The sequence below is a fragment of the Agelaius phoeniceus genome, chromosome 27, assembly GCF_051311805.1.
Source record: "Agelaius phoeniceus isolate bAgePho1 chromosome 27, bAgePho1.hap1, whole genome shotgun sequence".
Lineage (NCBI taxonomy): Eukaryota > Metazoa > Chordata > Aves > Passeriformes > Icteridae > Agelaius > Agelaius phoeniceus.
Genome location: NC_135291.1, coordinates 1,953,563 through 1,975,989, shown reverse-complemented (window position 1 = coordinate 1,975,989; position 22,427 = coordinate 1,953,563). Strand labels below are relative to the sequence as shown.

The window sequence follows — 22,427 nt, the reverse complement described above, 5'->3', positions numbered from 1 at the left end:
CTGGGTGTGTGGGATGTATTTGATAGCAAATAAAACTCTCAGACTTACTGATTTCTTTCCCATTCATGTTCAGTCCATTGCAGTTCTGTTTGCAGAGTGCCACCTTCTCAACTCATTGTCTTTGTGTCCCCTTTTCTCTCCTGCCTCTCTTTGCCTGCTCTGTTTCTCTCTCAGTGTCTCCCTTGACCCACGGACCACCAGAGACTCTCCCCTGATTGAATTGACCCAGGCACCACCAGAGACCCTCCCTATATTTAATTGCCTCAGGGACCACCAAATACCCTCCCCTGATTTAATTGACCCCATCCCTGATTTAATTGACCCCTCTGCCACCAAAGACCCTCCCCTGGTTTAATTGACCTTTCCCTGATTTAATTGACCCCTCTCCTGATTTAATTGACCCTTTCCCTCTTTTAATTGTTTGCTCCCCAAATTTAATTGACCTTGCCCTGATTTAATTGACCCCTCTGTCCCCACAGACCCTCCCCTGATTATTTATTATTTTATTTCCCAATTATTATTTTGATTCGCAGTCCCAGGAACTGAAGTCCTGAAGGCTGGCAGGGAAATGTCTCTGTAGGATTTTGCTCCATTTGCCTTCAAGGGCGGGAACATCTTTTCCTAGCTGGGAGCTGGAATTCCAGACTTTTGGAATGTGTGCAGGGCAATACGGACTGGGATCAAATATGGACTGGGATCAAATAGGGGTTGGGATCAAATATGGAGTAGGATCAAACAGGGACTGGGATCCTACAGAGTGGGATCAAACAGGGACAGGGATCAAATATTCACTGGGATCAAATATGGACTGGGATCAGATAGGAACTCAGATCAAACATGGACTGGGATCAAATATTGACTGGGATTGTACAGATTGGGATAAACGGGACTGAGATTATTTAGACTCGGATCAAATATGGACTGGGATAAAATGTGGACTGGGATTAAATAGGGGCTGGGATCAAATATGTACTGGGATCATCCTGACTGAGATAAACTGGACTGAGATTATATAGACCGTGGTCAAATAGGGACTGGGATCACATATGAATTGGGATAAAAAATGGACTGGGATCAAATATGGACTAAGATCAACTATGGACTAAGATCAACTATGGACTGAAATAAACTGGACTGGGATCAAATCAGGACTGGGATCAACTTTGGACTGGTGTAGTAAACCCCATGGACTTAGGAAAAGCTCCATGGAGAATCTGAACAATAGGAATGCTGAGACAGCAACAGAAGTCCCTGTCTCCCTGACCCCCGCCCCACAGCTTATCTCTGTAACCCTATAGGCTATGTCACTTAACCCTTACTATTGGTCAAATCTGGATTCCCCTCAACCCTATAAAAGGGGCCTACTTTAGCCCATTCAACAGGAGAAGAGCTGTCACTGGGACCCTTCACAGACTTCCCCAATAAAGCCATCTCTGTGGGACCGCCAGCGCCTCTCCTTCTCCTCTCTCCGCTGTCTGCTGCAGCCTCAGCCCGGGGGCACCCCTACCTGGCAAGCAAGAGCTGAAATCCTAAGAGCTTGCAATCACTATAGAGCTGATCACTACCGAGCTTGCTATGGGGGTTGGCCCGTGGCATCAGCCTGAGCTAGCTTAGCTTTTGGGCACCCAGTCTCTCTGGGGACTGAGCTCCCGAGCTATCTTGCACTGCTTGATGATAAGGCCAAAACAGAGGCTTTACTACACAGTTCTCACTTAAAATTAGGTCTCATTGTCGTACACAAGGGGTTTCCCCATCCTTCTGCATTACCCACCAAGTGTAACCAGGTCCTTGAGCAAAAACCTTTGTGCCTCACATTGGGCGCCAAAAATATGTTCTGGTTTGAAAGCAAAACCAGTGAGAGACTCCATGTCAGAAATACAATTTATTAGGAAAAGGGGGAAAAAACCCAAAATACATGCAATAGTATAATATAAAACCACTGACAGAGTCAGAACACAACCTGACATCCTGCTAGCTAGGGCAGTGGTAGCAGTCCAGATGAAATGGTTTCGTTGAAGTGATGGTCCTTTAGAAAAGATCTGGTAGCACTTTTTCTCTGGAAACCAGTGGGTAAGGGCTGCCTGTTCTGTGCCAAAGCCCAGATTATATTCAGGTGGGGGTACTTAGCTCCTCTCCCTGGGTGGGGCATCTCACAATGAGCTGATATGGTTCTGAGTCATGATTGCTCCTTGATTGCCCATTAAACAGAAGTGGCTCCTGGAGGGAGTCATCTCTGAGTCATGTGGCAAGGCATTGATGGGCCCATTAACAGGAGATAAGGAAAAAACAGTGCCCCTCCTGGTTTAAACAGCTCTTGAGGATGAGAATAGAATACATCTTTATGTTGTAACCTAGGACATAATCCACCCCTTATTCTATTGCCATCTGTACCCAAACCAATACTACCAATACCCTCTTACACATATATATGTTTAAAATACAGAATGAAACTTCACACACAGATCTCAGCTAAAATTAGGTCTCCTTGTGGTACACAACGGGTTTCCCCGTCCTTCTGCTTTACCCACCCAGTGTAACCAGGTCCTTGAGCAAAGACCTTGCTGTTCTACATTGGGCACCAAAATTATATTCTGATTTGAAAGCAAAACCAGTGAGAGACTCCAAGTCAGAAACACAATCTATTAGGAAAAGGGAAAAACCCAAAATACACGCAACAACACAAAATAAAACCACTGACAGAGTCAGAACACATCCTGACACCCTGCTAGTTAGGGTGGTGGTAGCAGTCCAGATGAAATGGTCTTGTTGAAGTGGTGATCCCATAGAAAGGATCCGGTAGCTCTTGTCCTCTGGAAACCAGTGGGTAAGGGCTGCCTGTTCTGTCTCAAAGCCCAGATTATATCCAGGTGGGGATGCTGAGCTCCTCCCCCCTGGGCAGAGCATCTCCCAATGGGCTGATATGGTTCTGAGCCATGATTGCTCCTTGATTGTCCATTAAACAAAAATGGCTCATGAAGGGAGTTATCTCTGAGGAATGATTTCAATTAATTAAGCCTCACTAAGACAGTGAGCTTCCTTTGCAGCTGTCTCTGAAAGATTAGTGAGTAAAAGAGCTGGATGATTTTAGTTTTATTTTGGAAAACATTGCTGCTGTTTTGATAATTATTCTTTTCCTTTCCTCCCTGCTTCACTTGCTCATCTGCTCTGATTTGCTCTGAAAATCAATATTGTGTTTACCTAGTAACAGTGCAGGATAAATTGTTCTCAGCTGTCAAACAGGAAACTACAATTTGTGTGTGACCTGGAAAGATTTCACAGTAATGTCTTTTTCGGTGTCAGATTGGAAGGTTGGGGAAGCTGGGAGCAATCTGTGAGGTTTTAAACGAGAGCTGCTGCTCAGTGCATGGAATTGATGGGTTCATGTAGGGGGATAGAATATAAGTAAATAAAGGTAATAGAGAAAGTAATCTTACCCCCAAAAGAGTTTCAGCTGAGCCAATTACTAAAGATTAGGAGCAGGCCTGATGTTTACAGGCTGCAGCTGTAGCCAATAAGAAGAGTGTTATAGAAGAGTGGATTGGTTGGTTGAGGGGAACTGGAGTCAGTTGGCTGCTGTGAGGACAAGGAAGAGTCAGTGCCTGGAGGAGCTGCCTACAAGAACCATCAAGGAGGAATGAAACTCCAGCAATATGGAACCCTTGCAGTGTAATGACAATAGAACTCTTGCACTATAATGACAGCAGGTTCATTAACAGGAGATCAGGAAAAACCATAAACCAATGCCCCTCCTGGTGTCAACAGCTCTTGGGGATGGGGATAGAATACATTTGATATTGGAACCTAGGACAGGGCCATTAATTAATAATTATCTGCTGCTAATGGGTTATTAATTATTGATTACCTGCTGTTCGTGGGCTATTAATATTAATTCTCTGCTGTTAATGGACCATTGGGCAGCACTGCATGGCTGACGGGATGATGTCATCCCATTGGGAGATGCTCCGCCCAGGGGGAGGAGCCAAACATTCCTACCTGCATAGACTCTGAGGTTGGAACACCACAGCAGCCTTTGCCACTGCACTCCCAGAAAAACAGCTTTCTTCTTACTTTATTTTTACTTTATTTTATTTTTATTTTTGTCTTTTTTTTATTATTGTTATTTTGATTATTGACTTTATTTTTATTATTTTTATTCTTCTTTATATATTATTATTATTTTGTTTTTATATTATTTCTATGCTTTTTAATTTTTATTATTTTATTTTTATTTTTAATTTTATTTTTATCTTATTTATATTTTTATTTCTATCTTTAGATTATGTATTATTTTAATTTTGGATTTTATTTAAATCTTATTTTTATTTCTCTCTTTTTAATCTTTGTTATTTTATTTTTAATATTCTATATTTTATTTACTTTTATTCTTAATTTTATTTTTATCTTATTATTATTTCTATTTTTAATTTTTGTTATTTTATTATTTATGATTTTATTTTTATTCTTATTGCTATTTTTATTCTTATTTTATTTCTATGTTTATTTTAATTTTAATTACTTTATTTTATTTCCCAAATAAAGAACTCTTATTCCTGCTCCCATATCTTTGCCTGAGAGCCTTTTAATTTCAAATTTAAAACAATTCAGAGGGAGGGGGTTCACATTTTCCATTTCGGGGGTCTCCTGCCTTCCTAAGCACACACCTGTCTGTTCAAACCAAGATACACCAAAATACCCTAAAATTACATCCAAATACCATGACAGATCCTGAAATTACCCCAGATCACCCCCAAAATTGCACCAAAATACCCTGAAATCCCATCAGGGACCCCAAAATACCATCAGAGACCCCTCCGAAATTACCCCAAATCACACCAAAATCCAATCAGGGACCCCGAAATTATCCCAAATCACACCAAAATCCAATCAGGGACCCCGAAATTACCCCAAATCACCCCAAAATCCAAACAGGGACCCTGAAATTACCCCAAAATTACCCCAAAATCCAGTCACAGACTCCCTGAAATCCTATCAGGGACCCTGAAATTGCACCCAAACCCCCCAAAATATGATAAAGAACCCCTGAAATCCCATCAGGGGCCCTGAAATTGCACTAAATCACCTCCAAATCCCATCAGGGACCCCCAAAATTCCATCAGGGACCCCGAAATTATCCCAAATACTCCAAAATTCCACCCCCAAATCCCATCAGTGACACACATAATCTGGTCAGGGACCCCAAAATTACACCAAAATACCCCAAAATCCACTCAGGGACCCCCGAAATCGTCAGGGACCATGAAATTACCCTGAATCTCCCAAAAACTCTGGTCAGAAACTACCCAAAAATACCCTGAAATTACCGCAAATCCCCACAGAATCCAGTCAGGGACCCAGAAGTTACCCCAAAATCCAGACAGGGACCCCAAAATGATCCCAAATCCCCCCAAAATCACCCCAAACCTGGTCGGGGACCCCCAAAATCAGCCCACACCCCCAAAAATTCAGTAACAAACCCCCAAATCCAGTCAAGAACCTTCCATAATCCCCCCAAATTCCCCCAGGACTCCGTCAAATTCCCCCCCAAATCCGCTCACGACCCCAATTCTCCCTCAGGACCCCCCCAAATCCCTCTCAAGCTCCCCCCCCCCCCCCCCCCCCCAATCCCGTCAGGATCCCCAAACCCCCTCAGGAGCCCCAATTCTCCCTCACAACCACCCAAAATCCACCCAAAGCCCCTCAAGACCCCTCCCAGATCCCCTCAGGACCCTCAATTCACCCTCCGAACCCCACAAAATCCACCTCAAACCCCTTCCGGACCCCCCAGTTCTCCCTCAGATCCCCCCAAACCCCCTCACATCCCCTCAGCGCCCTCATACTCTCTCACATCCCCTCATGACCCCCAAATCCTCTCACAACCCCCGAAACTCCCTCAGAATCCCCCAAAATCACCCACAAATCCCCTCAAGACGCCCTCAGATCCACTCAGATACCCCCAATTCTCTCTCAGAACCCCCAGTTCTCCCTCACGAACCCCAAATCCCCTCACAATCCCTGAGCGCCCCCAAATCCCCTCAGGATCCCCTAACCCTCTGACGTTCCCTCAGGATCCCCAACCCCCTCAGGATTCTCCACATCCCCTCAGAACCCCCTAGATCTCCTTAGGATCCCCCATTCTCCCTCAGGAGCCCCCAGAACCCATCAGGACCCTCAGTTCGCCTTCACGACCTCAAATTCTCCCTCAGGACCCCCTAGATCCCCTCAGGACCACCCATATTCCCTCAGGGTCCCCCCAAACCCCCTCCCAACCGCCCCCACCCCGCTTCTCGCCAGAGGTCTCGCGAGAGAAGCAGCGCCGCCATCTTGGTTGAGGGCAGTTCCGCCCGCTCCTCAGAGCGCTCCGCGTTCCCTCATAAATCCAGCCGGGAACGGCGGAATTAATCTGCCTGGAAATGGCGGGAGGGAGCCTAAATACACTGGGATTCAGCCTAAAAAGCTCCGAAATTAAATCTGGTGCTTCCCATTGATTAGGGCGGTACAGGTGGGGGGAGGGGCGGTGACGTCACTCGACCTGGCCCCGCCCCGCCTGGCGCTCCACTTGGCACCTTTTCGGCGCCTCCCGAGCCCGCTCGGGCATTTCCGCCAGCGCCTTTCCCTGGGCTGCTTCTGGGCCGGGACCGGCGCCTGTCCGGGGCTCCTTCGCCACCGGAGCGTCCCCGCCGGCTCCCCAATGAGCATGGAGAACCAAAAGGTGCGACGGGGGGCGGGGGGAAGGGAGGAGGGGAAAGAAGGACACGGTGGGGGGAGGGGGCGGTGGGGGATGGGGGCACACAGGGTGTGTCGGGGGGGGGGAAGAGGGGACGAGGGGGTGACAAAGGAGCATAGCGGACCCCGGGAGGGCACAGGGGCCACTGCAGGCAGCCACAAGTGCCTCGAGATCCCTGACACCTCCCCTGTCCCCTCCCCAGCTGCTGAAGGCGCTGGTAGCCGTGGTGGCCACCCTGGGCAAGGTGGCGGCTGCAGTGACCGGGTCACACAGGGATGTGCGGCGGCGCGTGTCCCCAAAGTTCCTGCACGCCGCCCTGAGGAGATTCACCCAGAGCCTCCGTGAGACCCTGGACCACGGCGATGTCACCTCCCTGGGCCACCGCGGTGTCCCCTCCCTGGGCCAGGCGCTGGCCCAGGCCCTGGCCGCCCTCGGGGCCACCCCTGGGACCACCTGGGCCGATGTGAGAGCCACGGCCAAGGCCTGGCGGGAGTTGGTGGCCGCGCTCAGGGAGAGATGGGACCAGCTGCACGAGGAGGCTGATGAGCTGTGCAAGACCTGCTGGGACGCGACCCCCTCCTGGGCCAAGCACATGTGGTTAAAGGCCACCTTCAGGGAGAGACCTGGGGACAACCTGGTGGCCACACCCTGGTGGCTGCCGGTGACCCTGGACAGGGTTGAGGAGGCCTCGGCAGGGGCCACGCATGATGCTCAGGTGGCAATGGCCACCAGTGAGGAAGAGGAACCCACCAGCGAGGCCATGGATGAGGCTGTGGTGGCCACCAGCCGAGTGAGGGCAGCCACCTGGAGGGGACATTGGGCAGTGGTGGCCCTGGGGCCACTGAAGCGTTTGATGGACGCGTGTGACAAAGCCATGGAGTTCACCTGGGACATGCAGTGCCAGCTCGAGGAGATTGAGGACACCCTGAAGTGGACAGAGATGTTCCCCAATGTCCTTGAGGCCTTGGTGGCCGATGTGGCTGAGTTTGAGCGGCTGTGGGAGGCCAGCACCCGCCTGGCCTCGCATCACCTGCTGCCGACACTGTGGGATATCCACAACCTCCTCTTGAGTCCCTATGCTGGCCCAGGTGGCCCCGGTGGCCTGGGTGGCCCTGTCAGCCGTGCAGTGGCCAAGCGGTGCCGAAAAGCCATCAAGGACATCCCAAGGCTGCTACAGGGACAGTGATGTCACCACTGTGATGTCATTGGTGCAGTGATGTCACTGGAGAGACTTATGGACAGTCGAGTGCCACCAGCTCCTTGAGTGCCACAGCGCTGCGTGTCACCAAGAGCCCCTCGAGGGCCACCAGTGCCTTGTGTCACCAAGAGCCCCTAAACTGCCACCAGTTCCTCAAGTGCCACCAGCTCCTCGTGTCACCAGGACCTCATGCAGGAGAACCTGGGGGGGTCTTTGTGCCACCAAGAGCCCCCCGAGTGTCACCAGGACTGGCCCAGCCCCCATACACAGGTCCCTGGTGTCACTGGGGTCTCTCTCTGTGTCACACGCCGCCCTTGGGCACCCACTGGGACCCCCCTGAGCACCGGGAACCCCAAAATTCACCGTTCTTGTGCACTGGGACCCCTCCCCCTCAGGACCCCCCCTCAGGCATCAGGACCCTCGAGTTTCCCCTCCCCCCTCCTTGTTCACTGAGACCACCAGAGACCCCCCCCCACCCATCAATCAGTGCCGTCACCGAGCACCGGGACCCCCCCCTCGAGCATTGACCCCCCCATCGTGCACCGGGACCACCAGAGACCCCCCCACTGTCGCAATCCGTCCTAGTGAATGGGTAACGCGGTGATTTTAAGGTGCAAAATACCCGACAAAGACACAGGGGATTTGCAGTAACAAAATCAACAAATGCAGTTTAATTGAAATAACCACAACAGAAATGCGTTGGTGAGGGGGAACCGGGGAAAGAAGGAGAAGATAAGGAAAAGAGGGAGGAGAACAGGGGAGATGGGTATAGCTACCGAAACAGGATGCTGCTTTTATCCTTCGAGGTTCAGCCGTCGAAAGCTCACCAGGCCACGTCTGGGGAGATCTCAAAAGGCACGGCTGACCAGGACCCCAGTTATACTATCTTTCATTGGGAGAAGGGGAATGGTTTCTCAGCTGAAACAAAGGTCTTCGGGGGGGAAAGAATAGGGGTGCACAAACCCAAGCCAGGCAACAGGCGAGAACCATTGTTTTCATGGCCCGGTGCTCGCACCTGCGCTTACTCTGGGCAGCTTTCCCGCCCCCCACTGCACACCTCCCCCGAGCTGGGGAGGGGTTCAGTCCCAGTCTCTGGAAGAAGGTGCGAGGGGGGTTTTCTTGGAAGAGGGGTTTCTTGGAAGAGGGTGATGAAGAGGCCTACATGTCTGCTTGTCTGTCACGATGGTTGAGGGCTGACGAGAGGGGTCTTCTCTTGGAAGAGGGACCACCCCAAAGCTCAAACCAGCCAGGCTAGGAGGTGGGGAGAAAGTCCAGGTCCATTGTTCAGAGAAAGGGCAGGGTGCCCCTTCAAGTTCAGCATGGCGTGTAGCAAACAACACCTCTGGAAACAGTGAGCTAAGAGGCACATGGCTCCCCCCCTTCACTGGCTCAACAGTTTTTAACTTTTCGGTGGTCTTTTCTTCACGACAATCGTGAGGCAAAAATGAAGGATATTTTGGAGAAACTCTCACACTCCGAATCATGCCTTTTACAAAAATGCATCAGCTTGGTGCAAATACACCAAGACAACAACCAAAGCATCGCTCCAGGTTCCAGCACAATTGCCATAGGGGATCTTTTTCATTTGTGGGGACAGAATTTGGCATGGCATCCCTGCAAATGTCAAAGGTGGTCCATGCAGCATTGGAAGAATGTCATTGTTGTCACCTGATTCGAAATCATTGAAAGAACAAAAGCGTAAAGGGAAAAGATCATTGGAACAGTATAGTCCAAATTGTGATGATGAGGTAAACACTTGGGACAAGGCTCAGAGAATTGCCGTTGCAATTTTCTCACCTCAGACAGCGTCGGGGGTGGCCTTGACTCAACTGGACCACATGGGCTGCTGGCTGAGCAAACATGCTCAAGCTGTTTCTCTTGCACTGAGTGACATGTTAAAAAACATTGACAGTGTGAGACGAGCAACTCTTCAAAATAGAGCAGCGATTGATTCTCTGCTGCTGGCACATGGACATGGATGTGAGGAATTTGAGGGAATGTGCTGCATGAACCTGTCAGATCATTCAAAGTCAATTCATGAGAACATCAAAAAGATAGAGGAAAGTATAAAAAATCTTGGGGAGATCACTGGATCTTGGATTGATGATGTGGTTGGATTTTTCAATCTTTCTCCATTGTGGAAAGAGCTTTTAGAAATAGAGTTTTATATTTTAGTAGGACTTTTGGTTCTCATGCTCATCGTGCCATGCGTCCTTTTGTGTGTGCGACGGGTCATGAATCGAGTTGCCAAAGAGGTGTTTTTGGTGCAAACAGAAGGGGGAGATGTCGGAACTCAGAACATCCCTCCAGGTGTCCAGAGTTGCCGAGGACGCTGCTGGGGGGCTCGGAGACCCTGGCACGCAGCCCAGAACACCTGGGGATTTGATTTTGACCCCTGGAGCAAGTTACCAGCTTTGTATGAGGACCTGAAAGTCACAGAGGTTTGAATAGTATAATAATAAAATTATCACAGGGTGAAAATGTAGATTTTAGGATTTTTGGTATGGGGGTTATGGGGACAAGATGGAGGAACTTGGGCGTGTCTAGCCTTTCTTCTTCTTCTTCTTGTTCTCCATGTTCTGCAGTGATGTTGGCACTTTGGGATTGGTTTAGAGTAGAAATGCACTGTCTAACAAAGGTGATAGGTATTGGGAATTAGGTGTAAATATGTTATACATAGTTTGTAGTATAAAAAGACAACACCACTTTGGGGGCGGTCAGAGTGCCTGTGGCTGCCCTGCTGAGCAGATCTCAGCTGGTCAGAAAGAAAATTTTATAGATAAGAGTTAATAAACAACCTCAAGACCGAAAACTGGAGTCCAGACTCGTTCTTCAGTTGTGCAGGCCAAAGCAGAGACATCCTACGCATCTTGGGGCAGCAATTATCAATCAGCTACCCGAGAATGAACGAGATTCCCACTGTCCCTGCCTACTATCCAGCGAAATCACAGCCAAGGGAATGGGCTTGGCAGAATCAGCAGTATTGGAAACCCGAATCACCCTAGAATTTTGTCAATAATTACAAACTGGCCAGATGGTGAAAACTTTGGTCTCGCTGACAAAGGAGAACAAGAACAAGTGACATGGGCTGGAGAAGCTCCACCCTACAAGCAACTGCCAGCAGAAGAAACACGCTATGTTCTTCTCACTGATGGTTCATGTTGCATCGTAGGGGTGAACAAGAACTGGAAAGCGTTCATACGTGAATCATGATTTTAAAAATTTAAGATTTTAGCTGAGGATTAGAACCAATTCACATTGAAGTCAGATACACCAAAAATAGGGTAATGATTATTAGATGCCTAAGCTAAAGCTAATTGTTATATTATGAGCTCATTTGTAGAAAGAAGTGGAGCAAGTGAACCATTATAGGAACACATTGAAACCAGTAGAACAATGCCCAGCACCTGGACTCTGTGTTAATCCATCACAAAGCAGGGGGCCTTGGATCGTGCCAGAGGGTCACAGAGACCTGATGAAGACCTTCCTGACTTCATCCCTGGGACCACTGACCCAATTTGAGACCACTGACCCAATTCAAGAGAAGAACTGCGCACACATGAAGGACTAATAACCTCATTTTAATACAAAGCGGGGTTGGGAGGTGCTGGGGTTATGCATATGTATTATTTTGGGAAATAAACAGAAGGCAAAAATCCTTATGCAGTGCTATCACGCATTTCGAGAATGACTCCCCCATGCTGCCCACCCACATTATAAACATACAACATTCTAACTTTAACTAGTTAAGAGTTTTTGTCCATGATCTTCAGTTTTAATGATTGAATTGGCGAGCCAGCCAGGAGGAGACTCTGCTGGGCTGTGAGACCAGCTCAGGTCATGGACCCCCTTGGGGCACCCCCGGGATATTCCTGGAAGAGTGGGCTCTGCTGCCCGGACTGTTCATCCAGCAGCAGACAAGAAGCCCTGACTACTAAAACTCCAGACAAAACGGTATGTTTAAAAATTAAAACAGTTTTAAACAGTGACCGGTAAGGCGTGGTCAGGAAAGGCCCTTTGGTAAGTCCTGGGAGATGTCCCACGTGCAATTTGTGCCTCTAGAGTGTGCTTGCAAGCTGAAGTTGCAGTTGAAATCTGGTTGCCAGCAGAAAGAGTTGTTGAACTGTTGTACCGAGCTCGGGCTTTTGATGCTGCCATTTGTTTCACTATAGAGAGCTCAGTTTGCTACCAACTGGGGCTAGCAGTTGTAAGGGCAAATCCTGGTCTAAGGTTGTTATAACTGAGTTTGTGTGTGTGGAAAGAAATACCCCTTTCACGGTGAGTTTGTGTGTGTGAACTTTGTAGTTGCGGGGAACAGCATTCGCTGTGACACCTGGTGCTGGAGTATAACCAGTCTTTCCTAAGGCTTTGTGTTCAGGTGTTAACCAATCCTTTGCCTGTGGGACCTGGGAGGCAAGGGTCGAACAAGGGTCGTAAGACATTGCCTTTGTGGTCCCTCTCCTTGTGGAGTTTGCAAAGTTGCAACTTTGGATTCATCTGGTGTAGTGTGAGATTTTGCTGACTATTGTGTAAAAGTTATAATTGTAACAAACTGGTAATTTTTGTTGTGTGTCATCTGAGTTGTTAAGCTGTGTACTAAGCTTGAGCCTGAGTCAAAAGGGTTAAGCCACCCTTCTAGAAGGGTTTTAACTTGAACCGGTGTTTGTGGGCTGTAAGAGCTGTAATAGAGACAGCTTGTTATAAGTTGATTCCCAAGACTTGAAGTACAGGGGAGTTGTGTGGTTTTTTCCCCTGCATTATGGTAATTTGATTCTTGGGACTGTATAGTTCTGTTTGTGAGATTTTAAGATTTTGTTTGCAACAAGTGCAGCATTTTATGTGGAAAAAAACTAGTGTGGTGATTTATGTGCATTAAAGCAAATTAAAAGAAATCCAGAAATTCCCCACCCTGTCCCCATTTGTGGTGTTTGTGGGCATATCAGATTCTTTGCTGTAAGGGACAACCTTTTTATTTATTGTAATTGTGGTTAGACAGATTAGAGGAATCCCTTTACTCTGGTAGTGTGAAAAGTGCATATTATATGTCTCTATGCAGATATAAAATACTATATGTATTTTGTTGTATTGCTTAGTAGTGCTGTATCAACATACTGGTGCAAGTACGGTAAATGTAGTTTTGTAGTTAAAATAGGAACTATGTATGTGGGATATTTTTTAAAGAAAGGAATGAGGTACTTGCACCAGATAAAAGCCACAGGACAACTAAATCTTTCAGAGAAAGAGAATTTATTGCTCTCTTATGAGAAGAAACCAAATTCTTCCCGCCTTGCTCAGCCATGAAGACGCTGTTTAGGATGAGGAGGAAGAAGTTGACACTGACCAGACAGAATCCTTTCTTTGAATGGAATTTATGTATCATGGATGAGGTGTATGAATATGCAACAGGCTATTGCTATTAAGGGTTAATCCTCTGTTAACGGGTGTCCTTTTTTGGGCTTATTTTGCCCAAAGGGAAGGTACCCGGTCCTCCGTAACTTTCTTCTTATTGTCTCGTACTGTCCTAATCTCAATTGTTCAAATTTTTATTACTCTAATTATATTGCTATTTTTATGACCATTTTATTACTGTTAAACTTTAATTTTTTTTTTTTTAACTGATGGGCGTTTTCCACGATGGAGGCATGGGGGAAAGGTGGATTTAAGGGTTTTCACTTGGAGTTTTCTGTCAGAAATCTCTCCCTTCCCCCACTCATCCACAGAGTTTTGGGCGGTTTTCCTTTATTGCGGTAAATCAAAGAGATGCACTGATGCTCCTAATTAGGGGTAGAAAAACTGACGGCTTCCCGCTGAGCCGGAGCCACCGGAGCCACCGAGGCCGCAGTGCCGGGAAAGCCGTGGCGGGAGGTGCGGAGAAGTTTGTTTGTGTTTTCAGCTCAATCCCCCTCGGGCCCGGGCCCGTTCCAGGGCTGTTCCTCATCTCCGGCTCTGCCCTCACGCAGCCCGGGGGGCCCTGAGAGCGCGGGGCGAGGCTGTGCCATGTGCAGAGCCCGCCCCTGGCTGCGATTGGGCGATGGTGCCGTCAGTCGTGGTTCTGGCGCGCTGATTGGTGGGATCGGGGCGGAGCAGGGCCCCGGTGGCGGCCTGAGGGCGGCCGTGGCTCGGCAGCGGCGCCATTGGCGGAGCGTGTGTGCGGGCCCGGGAGCGGCGGCAGCGGCCGGAGCGCGGTGAGGCGGCGGCGGCGGAGCTGGGAGGCGGCGGCAGCGCAGGTGGGAGGCGCGGTGGGTTGTGCGGGGGCTCGGGGCTCGCTGCGGGCCTCGGGGGCGGCAGGGGGCTCAGGCGGGTTCGTTGTGCCGTGTCCGGCGCGTGTTGCCGCTGGCGTGAGGGCGCTGCGGGAGCGGCTGCCCGCGGTCTCCTTGCGGCCGCTGCCTCGGCAGGAGCCGCTGCCGGAGCAGCGGTGGCTCGGCCCGGTTGCTGTGGCTGGGACAGAGGCGGCTGCCCCGTGCCCGGGGCTGTGCGGGGAAATTGACGTGGCCGGAGGTTTCTGTGCCCAGAGGAGACAGAGGAGTCCTGTACAAGTGACTTTATTGCTGAGCAGAGGGAGAGGCCGTGGGGCATTTGCCGTGCGCTCTCTGCCATTGTTGTAGTTCGCAGCCTCCTTTTTATCCTCATTTTCCCGGCCTCATCTCCCTTTCCCTTTGCCCACTGCCTGAGGTACTTGGAAGGTTCAGACTTCCGCCAACTGCATGTCCTCGATAATGTACACCCCCACTTTTGTAGAACAGCCGATATTCATGGCTGTGTTAAGTCTTTACTCTTCTGGAAGTTCAGGAAATTGAAGCTGTTGGTTTCGCCCGTTACTTCCTTGTCTACAAGTCCCTGGCCGCTCGCTCAGCTGCTGAATGAGCTGCACTCTCAAGGTGTGGAGCACGGTAAAAAGGTGAGAGTTGCTGTAGCACGTCTGAGGAGAAACAGCATTCGTTTAACCCATGGTCTGCCAGGGAGCCACGAAACCGTGTCCCATTCCCATCCTTTTCACGTTTGGACCAATACGTGAGCTGCTTTTTTGTTTCCTTTAGGTTTTTTTTTTCACCACTTTTCCTTTGTCATCTATTTGCCAACAGCAGTTTGAGTCATTGAATTTTCCACAAACTCCTCTTTTTTCTGCTGGAAAGTAATCTGATCCCATTCCATGGTTAAGCGTTGTGTTCCTCATTTCAGTGGATTGCTCAGCAGGAAGGTCAGGAGCTGGAGCTGTCTGGTTGGTTATTCCGAGGGCAGCTTGTAATCTAATGATGCCATTGAAATGAGGAATGGGTTCTGTGGCTCCTGATATGAATTGGTTTGGGTTCCCAGGGTCTGGTGCACGGTGTTGTAGGATTTGTTCTGCTGGCCGTTCATCTTTTCCCCATTTTTGTCCGCTCTCTCCAGCCAGGGCTGCATCAATTGGCTGCTTTTCTCTAATTAAATCCTCAAATACTTGGTTTCCCAACTGATTTCTCTGACTTTTTGGTAGCTAAAAAATCCCCAATGCTCTATTTTACCCTATATAACACAGACAGTGACAGCCGATGTTGGAGTGGGCAGAGGGATGATTCCCCCCCTCATTTATTTATAGTGAAGTTTTCCCAACATTCTCCATTTGCTGTTTCCCTTTGCAGCTTCGCCCGTTTCTGTTGCAGGGTCAGATATCCTCACCCTGGGCTCTGCCTTGAGCTGTGCAAATTCCATCAGTGCAAGCAGGCAGAGCTTGGGCTGAGGGGCAGAGGCAATCAGCCCAATTCCTGCCCCAGGCAAGAGACCCAGGTCCATTGTCCAGGCTTTGCCCAGCAGTGTTCATTTGCATTTCTAAAGCTCCTCTGCAGGCTGCCTGCAATGAAGCTTCTCTTCCAGGGCAGCCATCTGGTGAGTCACATGTGGGCCCCCCCAGAATCTGCTTTTTTCAAAAACAGTATTAACTATTTACGAGTTAAAACTATTACTAAGATTATTACGGTTAAAGCTCTTCAATTTTGCAAAATGCAACATAAAGGCGAACATGGAAAAACCCAGACCAAAAACTGATTCTCACACTTCTGTCCCAACCCTACCTGACAATATAAAGTGAGAATATTATGAAAAATTTTTCTCGTGTTGTAATTTTGTCACTGAAACTGCAGGGAAAATAAAAACTCTCCAAGAATCTCTTTAGTGCAAGAGCGTCAAGGCATTGCTTGTTTCTGGCCAGGATGTGCAACAGAAATAATTTCTTTCACAGATAGCCCGGCTGTGCTGAGAAAATCATTCCATGACACGTGAGTTTTACTGGATTTTTCCTAAACTTTATGTAGTCTGAACCAATCTAAATCCCCTGCTTTAATGTTCATTGCTTCCAAGTTGTGTAAGTTTTTAGTATTTGGTTTCCTGTTGGACCCGGATTTCTTCCCCTCTGCTGTGAATTCGGTCCACACTCGTGGATTTCCTTCTCAGCCTTTTCCAGACCAGGTGTCTCCAGCTGTGCCAGGGGCAGTGTCTGGGGTAGCTGTTGGTTGCTGTTTGCTGCTGGGCGTTGATGTTTTGTTGCTGGTCGTTATCTCTGTGGGTGTCTTTTGGGCTATTCCCAGTCTGTTGAGATGTTGAACTCATCTCTGTTGAGTGGTGTAACACCCCTTAAATAAAACCTTTAAAATTCCTTTCCCCAAGGCAAAGACAAACCAAGCCTGAGTTGAGAAAGAAGATTGAAAAGAACCAAAATGGGTACATTTTGCAGCAATGCAGTCGCAGTCAGCCCAGAGTGTGGGTGTGAGTGAGCCCCAGAGTGGAATTGTGCCGTGGTGCTCCCCAGCAGCTGTGGCAGTGCAGGCCCAGCCAGGGCTGAAGCTGCAGCAGTGGCAGCGAGGCTTGGCCGCAGTGGCTGGAGGTGCCAGGGGAGGGTGGCCAGGATTTCCGAGGGTTTGAGCAGAGGATCTGTGGGCAGGCCCAGGGGCTTGGCCCGCTGTGGAGCCCTGGCTGCTGCTGCGTTGCCTTCAGGGCAGGCTCAGGGGCGGCTGCCATGGTCCTGCTGCAGGCGGGAAGTGCAAATCTCCGGGGCTTCAGAGCCCCTGAGGCCAGGCTGAGGGGTCCCCCCGTGTTCAGCTGTGCTGGCGGCTGTTTCTGGCCTCAGGGACACTTGGCATGGGCCCCTTGGCCACCAGTGGTGCTGCTTTGCACTCCTTAGGCAGGAGCCGATGTCCTGGCTGGGTGTTGGCAACAGCAAAGTGCCAGGGCAGGCTCTGTGCCAGCCCAGCTTCCTGTGGGAGAATACACCTTGATCTCTGCTCCAGTGCTTGCTGAAGCAGTCAGAATTGCTTTTGCCCCCCTGTTAGGTGCCATGGTGTCAGCAGAAGATATTGAAGCCTTCCTGCTGAGGGCATTTCAGTGCCAGGCTCTTAGAAGCACCCAGAGCTCCTTGGGTTGAGCTGAGCATGGGGCGGTGACCTGCGCTTTGTCTGATTCCCCTTCCTTCCCTCCCCTGGAACAGGCTGTTGCTTTTAGACACCACTTGTCCTGGTTGCTTCAGAGTACATTGGAGAGGCTCCATATGTGATTTTCCCTATTTCCCTGGGGCTGCCCACACTTCTGGGTTCACTTCAGCATGGGCCTTGCCAGACATTTGACACAGAGGTACAACAGAACTGGCCTCTGTATCACCTTTTATAATATTAATTTGCGTTCTGTGTTTAGCGATCAAGTCTCTTCCCAGTAAGTCATGATAACAATTAGGAGCAAATAAAATTTCATTCATTTTAAATCCATCTCCCAAATCTGCTAACAGTGGTTGAATAAAACCATACATCTTTCCCACTTATCCCCTCACTGATCAAACATTTTTAGTATTTTTCCCCCTTAGGTCTAAGATTCAGAGTGCATTGAGAGGCCCCTGTGTCCATCAGGAGAGGCCTCCTCTCAATGCAGACCCACCTGAATGTTCTCAAGGGCTCCAGTGTGGAGGGTCCCTGGTGTGATGGGAGCTGTGACAGCCCTGCCAATCCATGTCCATCAAGGGGTGGACTTGCTGGTCCTGAGGGTGCTGCTGTCTGTGCTTGCAGTGTCCTTGTGCCCTGCAGCTGGAGCCCTGATTCCTTGCCAGGGGCTGTTTGGGTGGGCTGTCCCCTGCCGAGGAGGGCAATGCCTCTGCTGGGTGCTTGTGGCCGAGCCCGTGCCCTGGGTGCTGGGGCCCCCTTGGGCCCTGGGGTTGATCCCTCAGGGGCTGTAGGAACTCTGCCCTGGCCTTTGCCTTCAGCTTGGCCTTTTGCTGCTCCCTTCTTGCATTCACCTGCTGGGCCTTTGTGCCCAAGTGCTGCAGGGCCTTCTTCTGCCCCTCCTGCAGCCCCCCTCAGTGCCTGTGGGTGCTTGTCTTGCTTTACAAGACAGGTGTCTGCTTGGGAAGGCAGAAAAAGCCTCTCTTGGAATGGAGAATGCAAAGCCCCTCCCTCTTAATTTTTAGACTAGTGAAATCAAGGGTCTCTCAGGCAAAGCTATGGGAATAGGAATACCAGTTCTTTACTAGTGTGTAAATAAAGCAAAGAAACAACACCAGCTCCGGCAGTGCCAACAAACAGAGCCCGGACCCAGTCGCGGCCTTTCGGCTGCGGCGCTTTCCCCTTGGGTGCAGTTCCGGGCACGGCCGGCAGGGGCGCTGGTGGCTCCCGCGGGGCAGGGCAGCACATCCCTGCCATGGGAACCTCTCTTAAGGGAAATAGAGCAATCCCTTCATCTAACTCTTTCACTTTTTTACCTTCTATAGCCTTTCTCCCGTGTTTTGAGAAAGAATTTGGAGAGGGCTGCCTTTTAACTGAGCTCCTAGTGTTTTGATAAGGTGCTTCCTGTAGAGAGAGAGAGAGTTTTCCTGAACAGCTGGAGCTGTGGTTACCAAGGGGATGTAACTCGGAGCAGGAGTGGGGTCAGGGGAGGATATGCCGCCGAGGCTCGGTGGGAGTGTGGGCAGGGTCTGCTGCCGGAATCGGCAGAGGGGGATCTTCCCGTGGAGACCGAGCCGGAGCGTGGGCAGCCCCCACATGGCTTATGGCGGCTGATCCGGCAGCTCCCGGCAGAGAAAAGGCAGGTGGGAGACCCCGGCAGCAGCAGCGGCGGTGCCCAGCGCAGCTGGCACGGGCAGGGCAGCCGGGGATGGGATGGCTGGGACCCGGCCTCGGTGCGGTCGGCGCGGTGACCTCGGCCCAGGCGGCAGGACAGAGCAACCCCCATCTTCCCCAGCATGGCCGGCAGAGCGGCCGCGGGCCGGGCAGTGGGAGCAGGGCACACAAATTCACCGCCAGCGCCGGGGCAGGTGGAGCTGCCCTGGGCAGTGAGCCCGCACCTGGGATGGAAACCGGGGCAGGCGGAGCTGAGGCGGGCAGCGAGCCGGGACCCGGGACAGGCGCCTCGGCCGCGAACGGAGGGGGCAAGAGCTGCAGAGGATCCCACTCTCTTTCTGACTTTTCCTCTTGTTCCCCTCCCTTTCATTTCCCCTTTTTCTTTCCTTGTTTTGTCTCAGGTGTTTCTGATACTTTAAAGATTTTTATTCTCCTAAAATCTCCTGTCTAACCTATGGCATGTTCTCTTTTTTCTAGATTAAATGGGGTTTTTTTAACAAACAAATCCAGAGCCTAACAAATCTAAACTTCTGCTTGGATACTTTGAAATGGTCGACGAGCTAACTCATGACCTCCTAATGTTGTTTTTCTCATCACCTTTTTATTTATCCTTTGGCAATTTAAGCATCTTTCAGTAACTCGCTTTGCTACTCCAAAAATCCCAGTGCACCCATAGTTCCTTAAAAAATGATCACACAAAGCTTGAGTACCCCAGTGGGTTTTCTGATGCATGTCTTCTAATATTTTCCTAGAAGCACATTTTATTAAGTAATTGTCTTCCATCAAGAGGTTTCAATTTCCTTGATTTATCTTGTCCACTTCCTGTCTTGTTTAATTCTTTTTTCTCAGCTTCCATAAACTTTGGAATTTCCAGTTTTTCCTCGTTTGGAGTTAATATTAACATAACTCACTCAGCTCCACTTTCTTCTGCATCCTTGGCTTCGTCATCTGCCAAATTATTTCCTCCTATTTCTGGGGTATTTCCCTTTTGGATTTCCTTAATATGTACTATAGGTATCTCTTTTAGGTAATTGTAATGCCTCTAAAACCTCTAAACTAAGTTCCTCATGTACTAATCCTTTTCTTCTTGAATTAAGTAATCTTTTTCCTTTCCAACATTTTTAAAGGTATGTACTACTCTAAAGGCATACCTTCAATCAGTATATATGGTTCCTTTATTTTGTGTTAAATATTCTAGTGCTCTTTTTAAAGTATATAATTCACAAGTTTGAGCTTAGTAGTTTAAGGTTAATTTCCCTTTTTCCATAGTTTGCATGTTGTTCCCATCAACTACTACATACCCTGTACTTTCTCCTTTTGCAAGGAGTTGTATCTCTGTTACCTAACATAACTCCCAAAGGACTATTTTTTTTTTTCTTTATTTTCCCCTGTATTCAACTTACTGGTTTTCTGTCTCATTTTTCAAGATCTTATCTATTCATCTTCTCCCTCTGTTTTTCACTTTCACTAACAACATAAATACCACTTTTCTTTCAACTACACACATAAAAATAAAAAACTTTTTTCTCACACTACTTTCAGTGCAATCCACCTCCCTCCAAGGAGATATAGTGAAGTTTAAAATACACAATCCACATTACATATACTTTCATTTGTCTACATTCACTCGCTTCTATTTCTCATTCACTTCCACACATTCTTTCACACGCTCAGGACACAAAGTGGATCCCTGTTGACAGAGAATCGCGGCTCCCTGTGGCCCCCTCCCCTTGGCGTTGGCCTCTGGGTCTCAGTATCTCCCGGCCTCCTGGGAGGGCCCTGACTCTGCTGCCTCCGGTGCCCGTTCACCTGTGAGGCTGATTTGTGTCACTCACACTCTTCAGCTACGGCCCCCTCACAGGCCCGGGGGGACAATGGCCCGTTTGCAGTCACACACATGCTCTGCCACAGCCCCCACCCACCCAAGGGACAATGGCTTATTTGTGGGTCACACACACCTCTTTCCACAGCCCCCCCTTCCCACCTGCCCGGGAAGCTGAGGCTGATTTTGTGTGTGACTCTCTCTGACACACACAAGACAACAATAAGGTACCTTTTACACTCACATCACCTATTACAATTTTAGGTATTTCTGGCCAGTCCTGGTGCTATTGGATTTTCCTCAACCCAGCTGTGTTGGCCAACCCCAGGTGCTCTTGGGTGTAGGAGCGTTGGGGGGTAGGACGGTCGGGACGGACGGAGACGAGAGATCTCTGCAGCCAGGCCCTGGAACTTGCGGTTTATTGCAAAGGGCCCGGGTGCAGGGCCCTGCTTGGAGCTGCCAGGCACAGCTGGAGCAGGCCCGAGAGAAGAGAGGGGTAGAGAGGATGAGAGGGTGAGAGAGTAAAAGCGTAAGAGAGCAAGATTCCTGTTACAATACAATAAATCTTCTGTGTTGAATATTCTATTTCTCACTAGCCAATCTAGTACAAGATACAAATCCTAGAGCATTTACATACAGCCTCTAATAATCATTACATTACCATACTGTGTTTCATTTTAAACCCTAAAAACTCTTTGGACCCCTTCTGCCAAGCTGGTAGGGTCTGCTCTGACCCTTGGACCTGTCTGCAATCAGAGGGAATTGTTTCATCAAAAGGGGATTACCTTCAGTTGGGCCACACCATTGTTTTCCAGTTGTTCACTAACTGAGGGATCTCAAAGCTTGCTTTCATTTCAATCTTCCTTATAGTTTCTATATTGTCAAAATCTTTTGCCAGACAATCATATTTATAAGGCTTTCCTGTTTCATCTTCCCCAACACTTGGGCATTTTTTTATTTCTCAATCCACCTGTGTTGTCCAATCCCAGATGCTCTTGAGCATATCCTCAATCCGGCAGAATTTTGCTTAACCCTGAATGCTTTTGGAATATTAATCCCTCAACCCAGCAGTTTTTAATTCTGGATGGTCTTGGGCACTCTTATCCCTCAACCCAGCAGGTTTTTAGGAGCCCCTTTTGTCCCATTTCCTAGTGGATTGGGCTAGGAAACTCCTCTGCTCCCTTCCTCCGAGGGGTCCAGCCCCTCTCTGAGACCCAGTCCCAGTTACCCCGGGGGATTCTCTCACTCCTTTTAACATTCACTTTGTCTCTTTACTGGCCACTTACCGCGGAAAGTCAGAAACGCAGCATGGGAGACTCCAGCACTCACTTGGCAGGTCTGGCACAACCAGCCCGCCTCTCATTCACTCACATTCATCCCCCCTGAGAAATACTTACCAATCCCTTTTCCTTCCCGAGTTCTTCGTGCACATTACTACTCTTAGGGGGCCAATTGCTGTGGTTGTAGGGAGCCTTTTTCCGTTGTCTTTGTTTATAGTAGAGGATATGTATTTGAATTTCTGTATAGAGGCTTTGCCCCAGAGGTCCCGGTTGCCCTTGACGGGCTGCAGCTGTAACCAATGAAGATGACCGGGATAAAAGGGGGCTGGAA

At 49.1% G+C, this 22,427-nt stretch overlaps 2 protein-coding genes and 1 long non-coding RNA gene across 7 annotated transcripts in view; 2 read left to right on the top strand and 1 right to left on the bottom strand.

Moving 5' to 3' along the window:
- Window positions 1-22,427, top strand: part of LOC143695926 (uncharacterized) — a 129,992-nt gene that overhangs the window by 13,050 nt on the left and 94,515 nt on the right. The window lies entirely within an intron of this gene.
- Window positions 1,868-4,270, bottom strand: LOC143695996 (uncharacterized). Its single transcript, XR_013185467.1, has 2 exons — window positions 3,435-4,270; window positions 1,868-3,175 (listed from the first exon to the last, which is right to left on the bottom strand). It is a non-coding gene; the product is annotated as an uncharacterized LOC143695996 (long non-coding RNA).
- The window catches only part of LOC143695939 (uncharacterized), a 49,536-nt gene continuing 33,432 nt past the window's right edge, over window positions 6,324-22,427 (top strand). The window contains exons 1-2 of one of the 3 annotated variants that reach the window (XM_077191175.1): window positions 6,324-6,709; window positions 6,927-11,876. In XM_077191175.1, the coding sequence (XP_077047290.1) occupies window positions 6,689-6,709; window positions 6,927-7,910 (1,005 nt within the window). In that variant the 5' untranslated portion in view covers window positions 6,324-6,688 and the 3' untranslated portion in view covers window positions 7,911-11,876. Of the gene's footprint in view, window positions 6,710-6,926; window positions 11,877-13,997; window positions 14,150-14,170; window positions 14,821-22,427 lie in introns of those variants that run through there. The other 2 variants (XR_013185416.1, XR_013185417.1) reach the window with 2 other exon arrangements.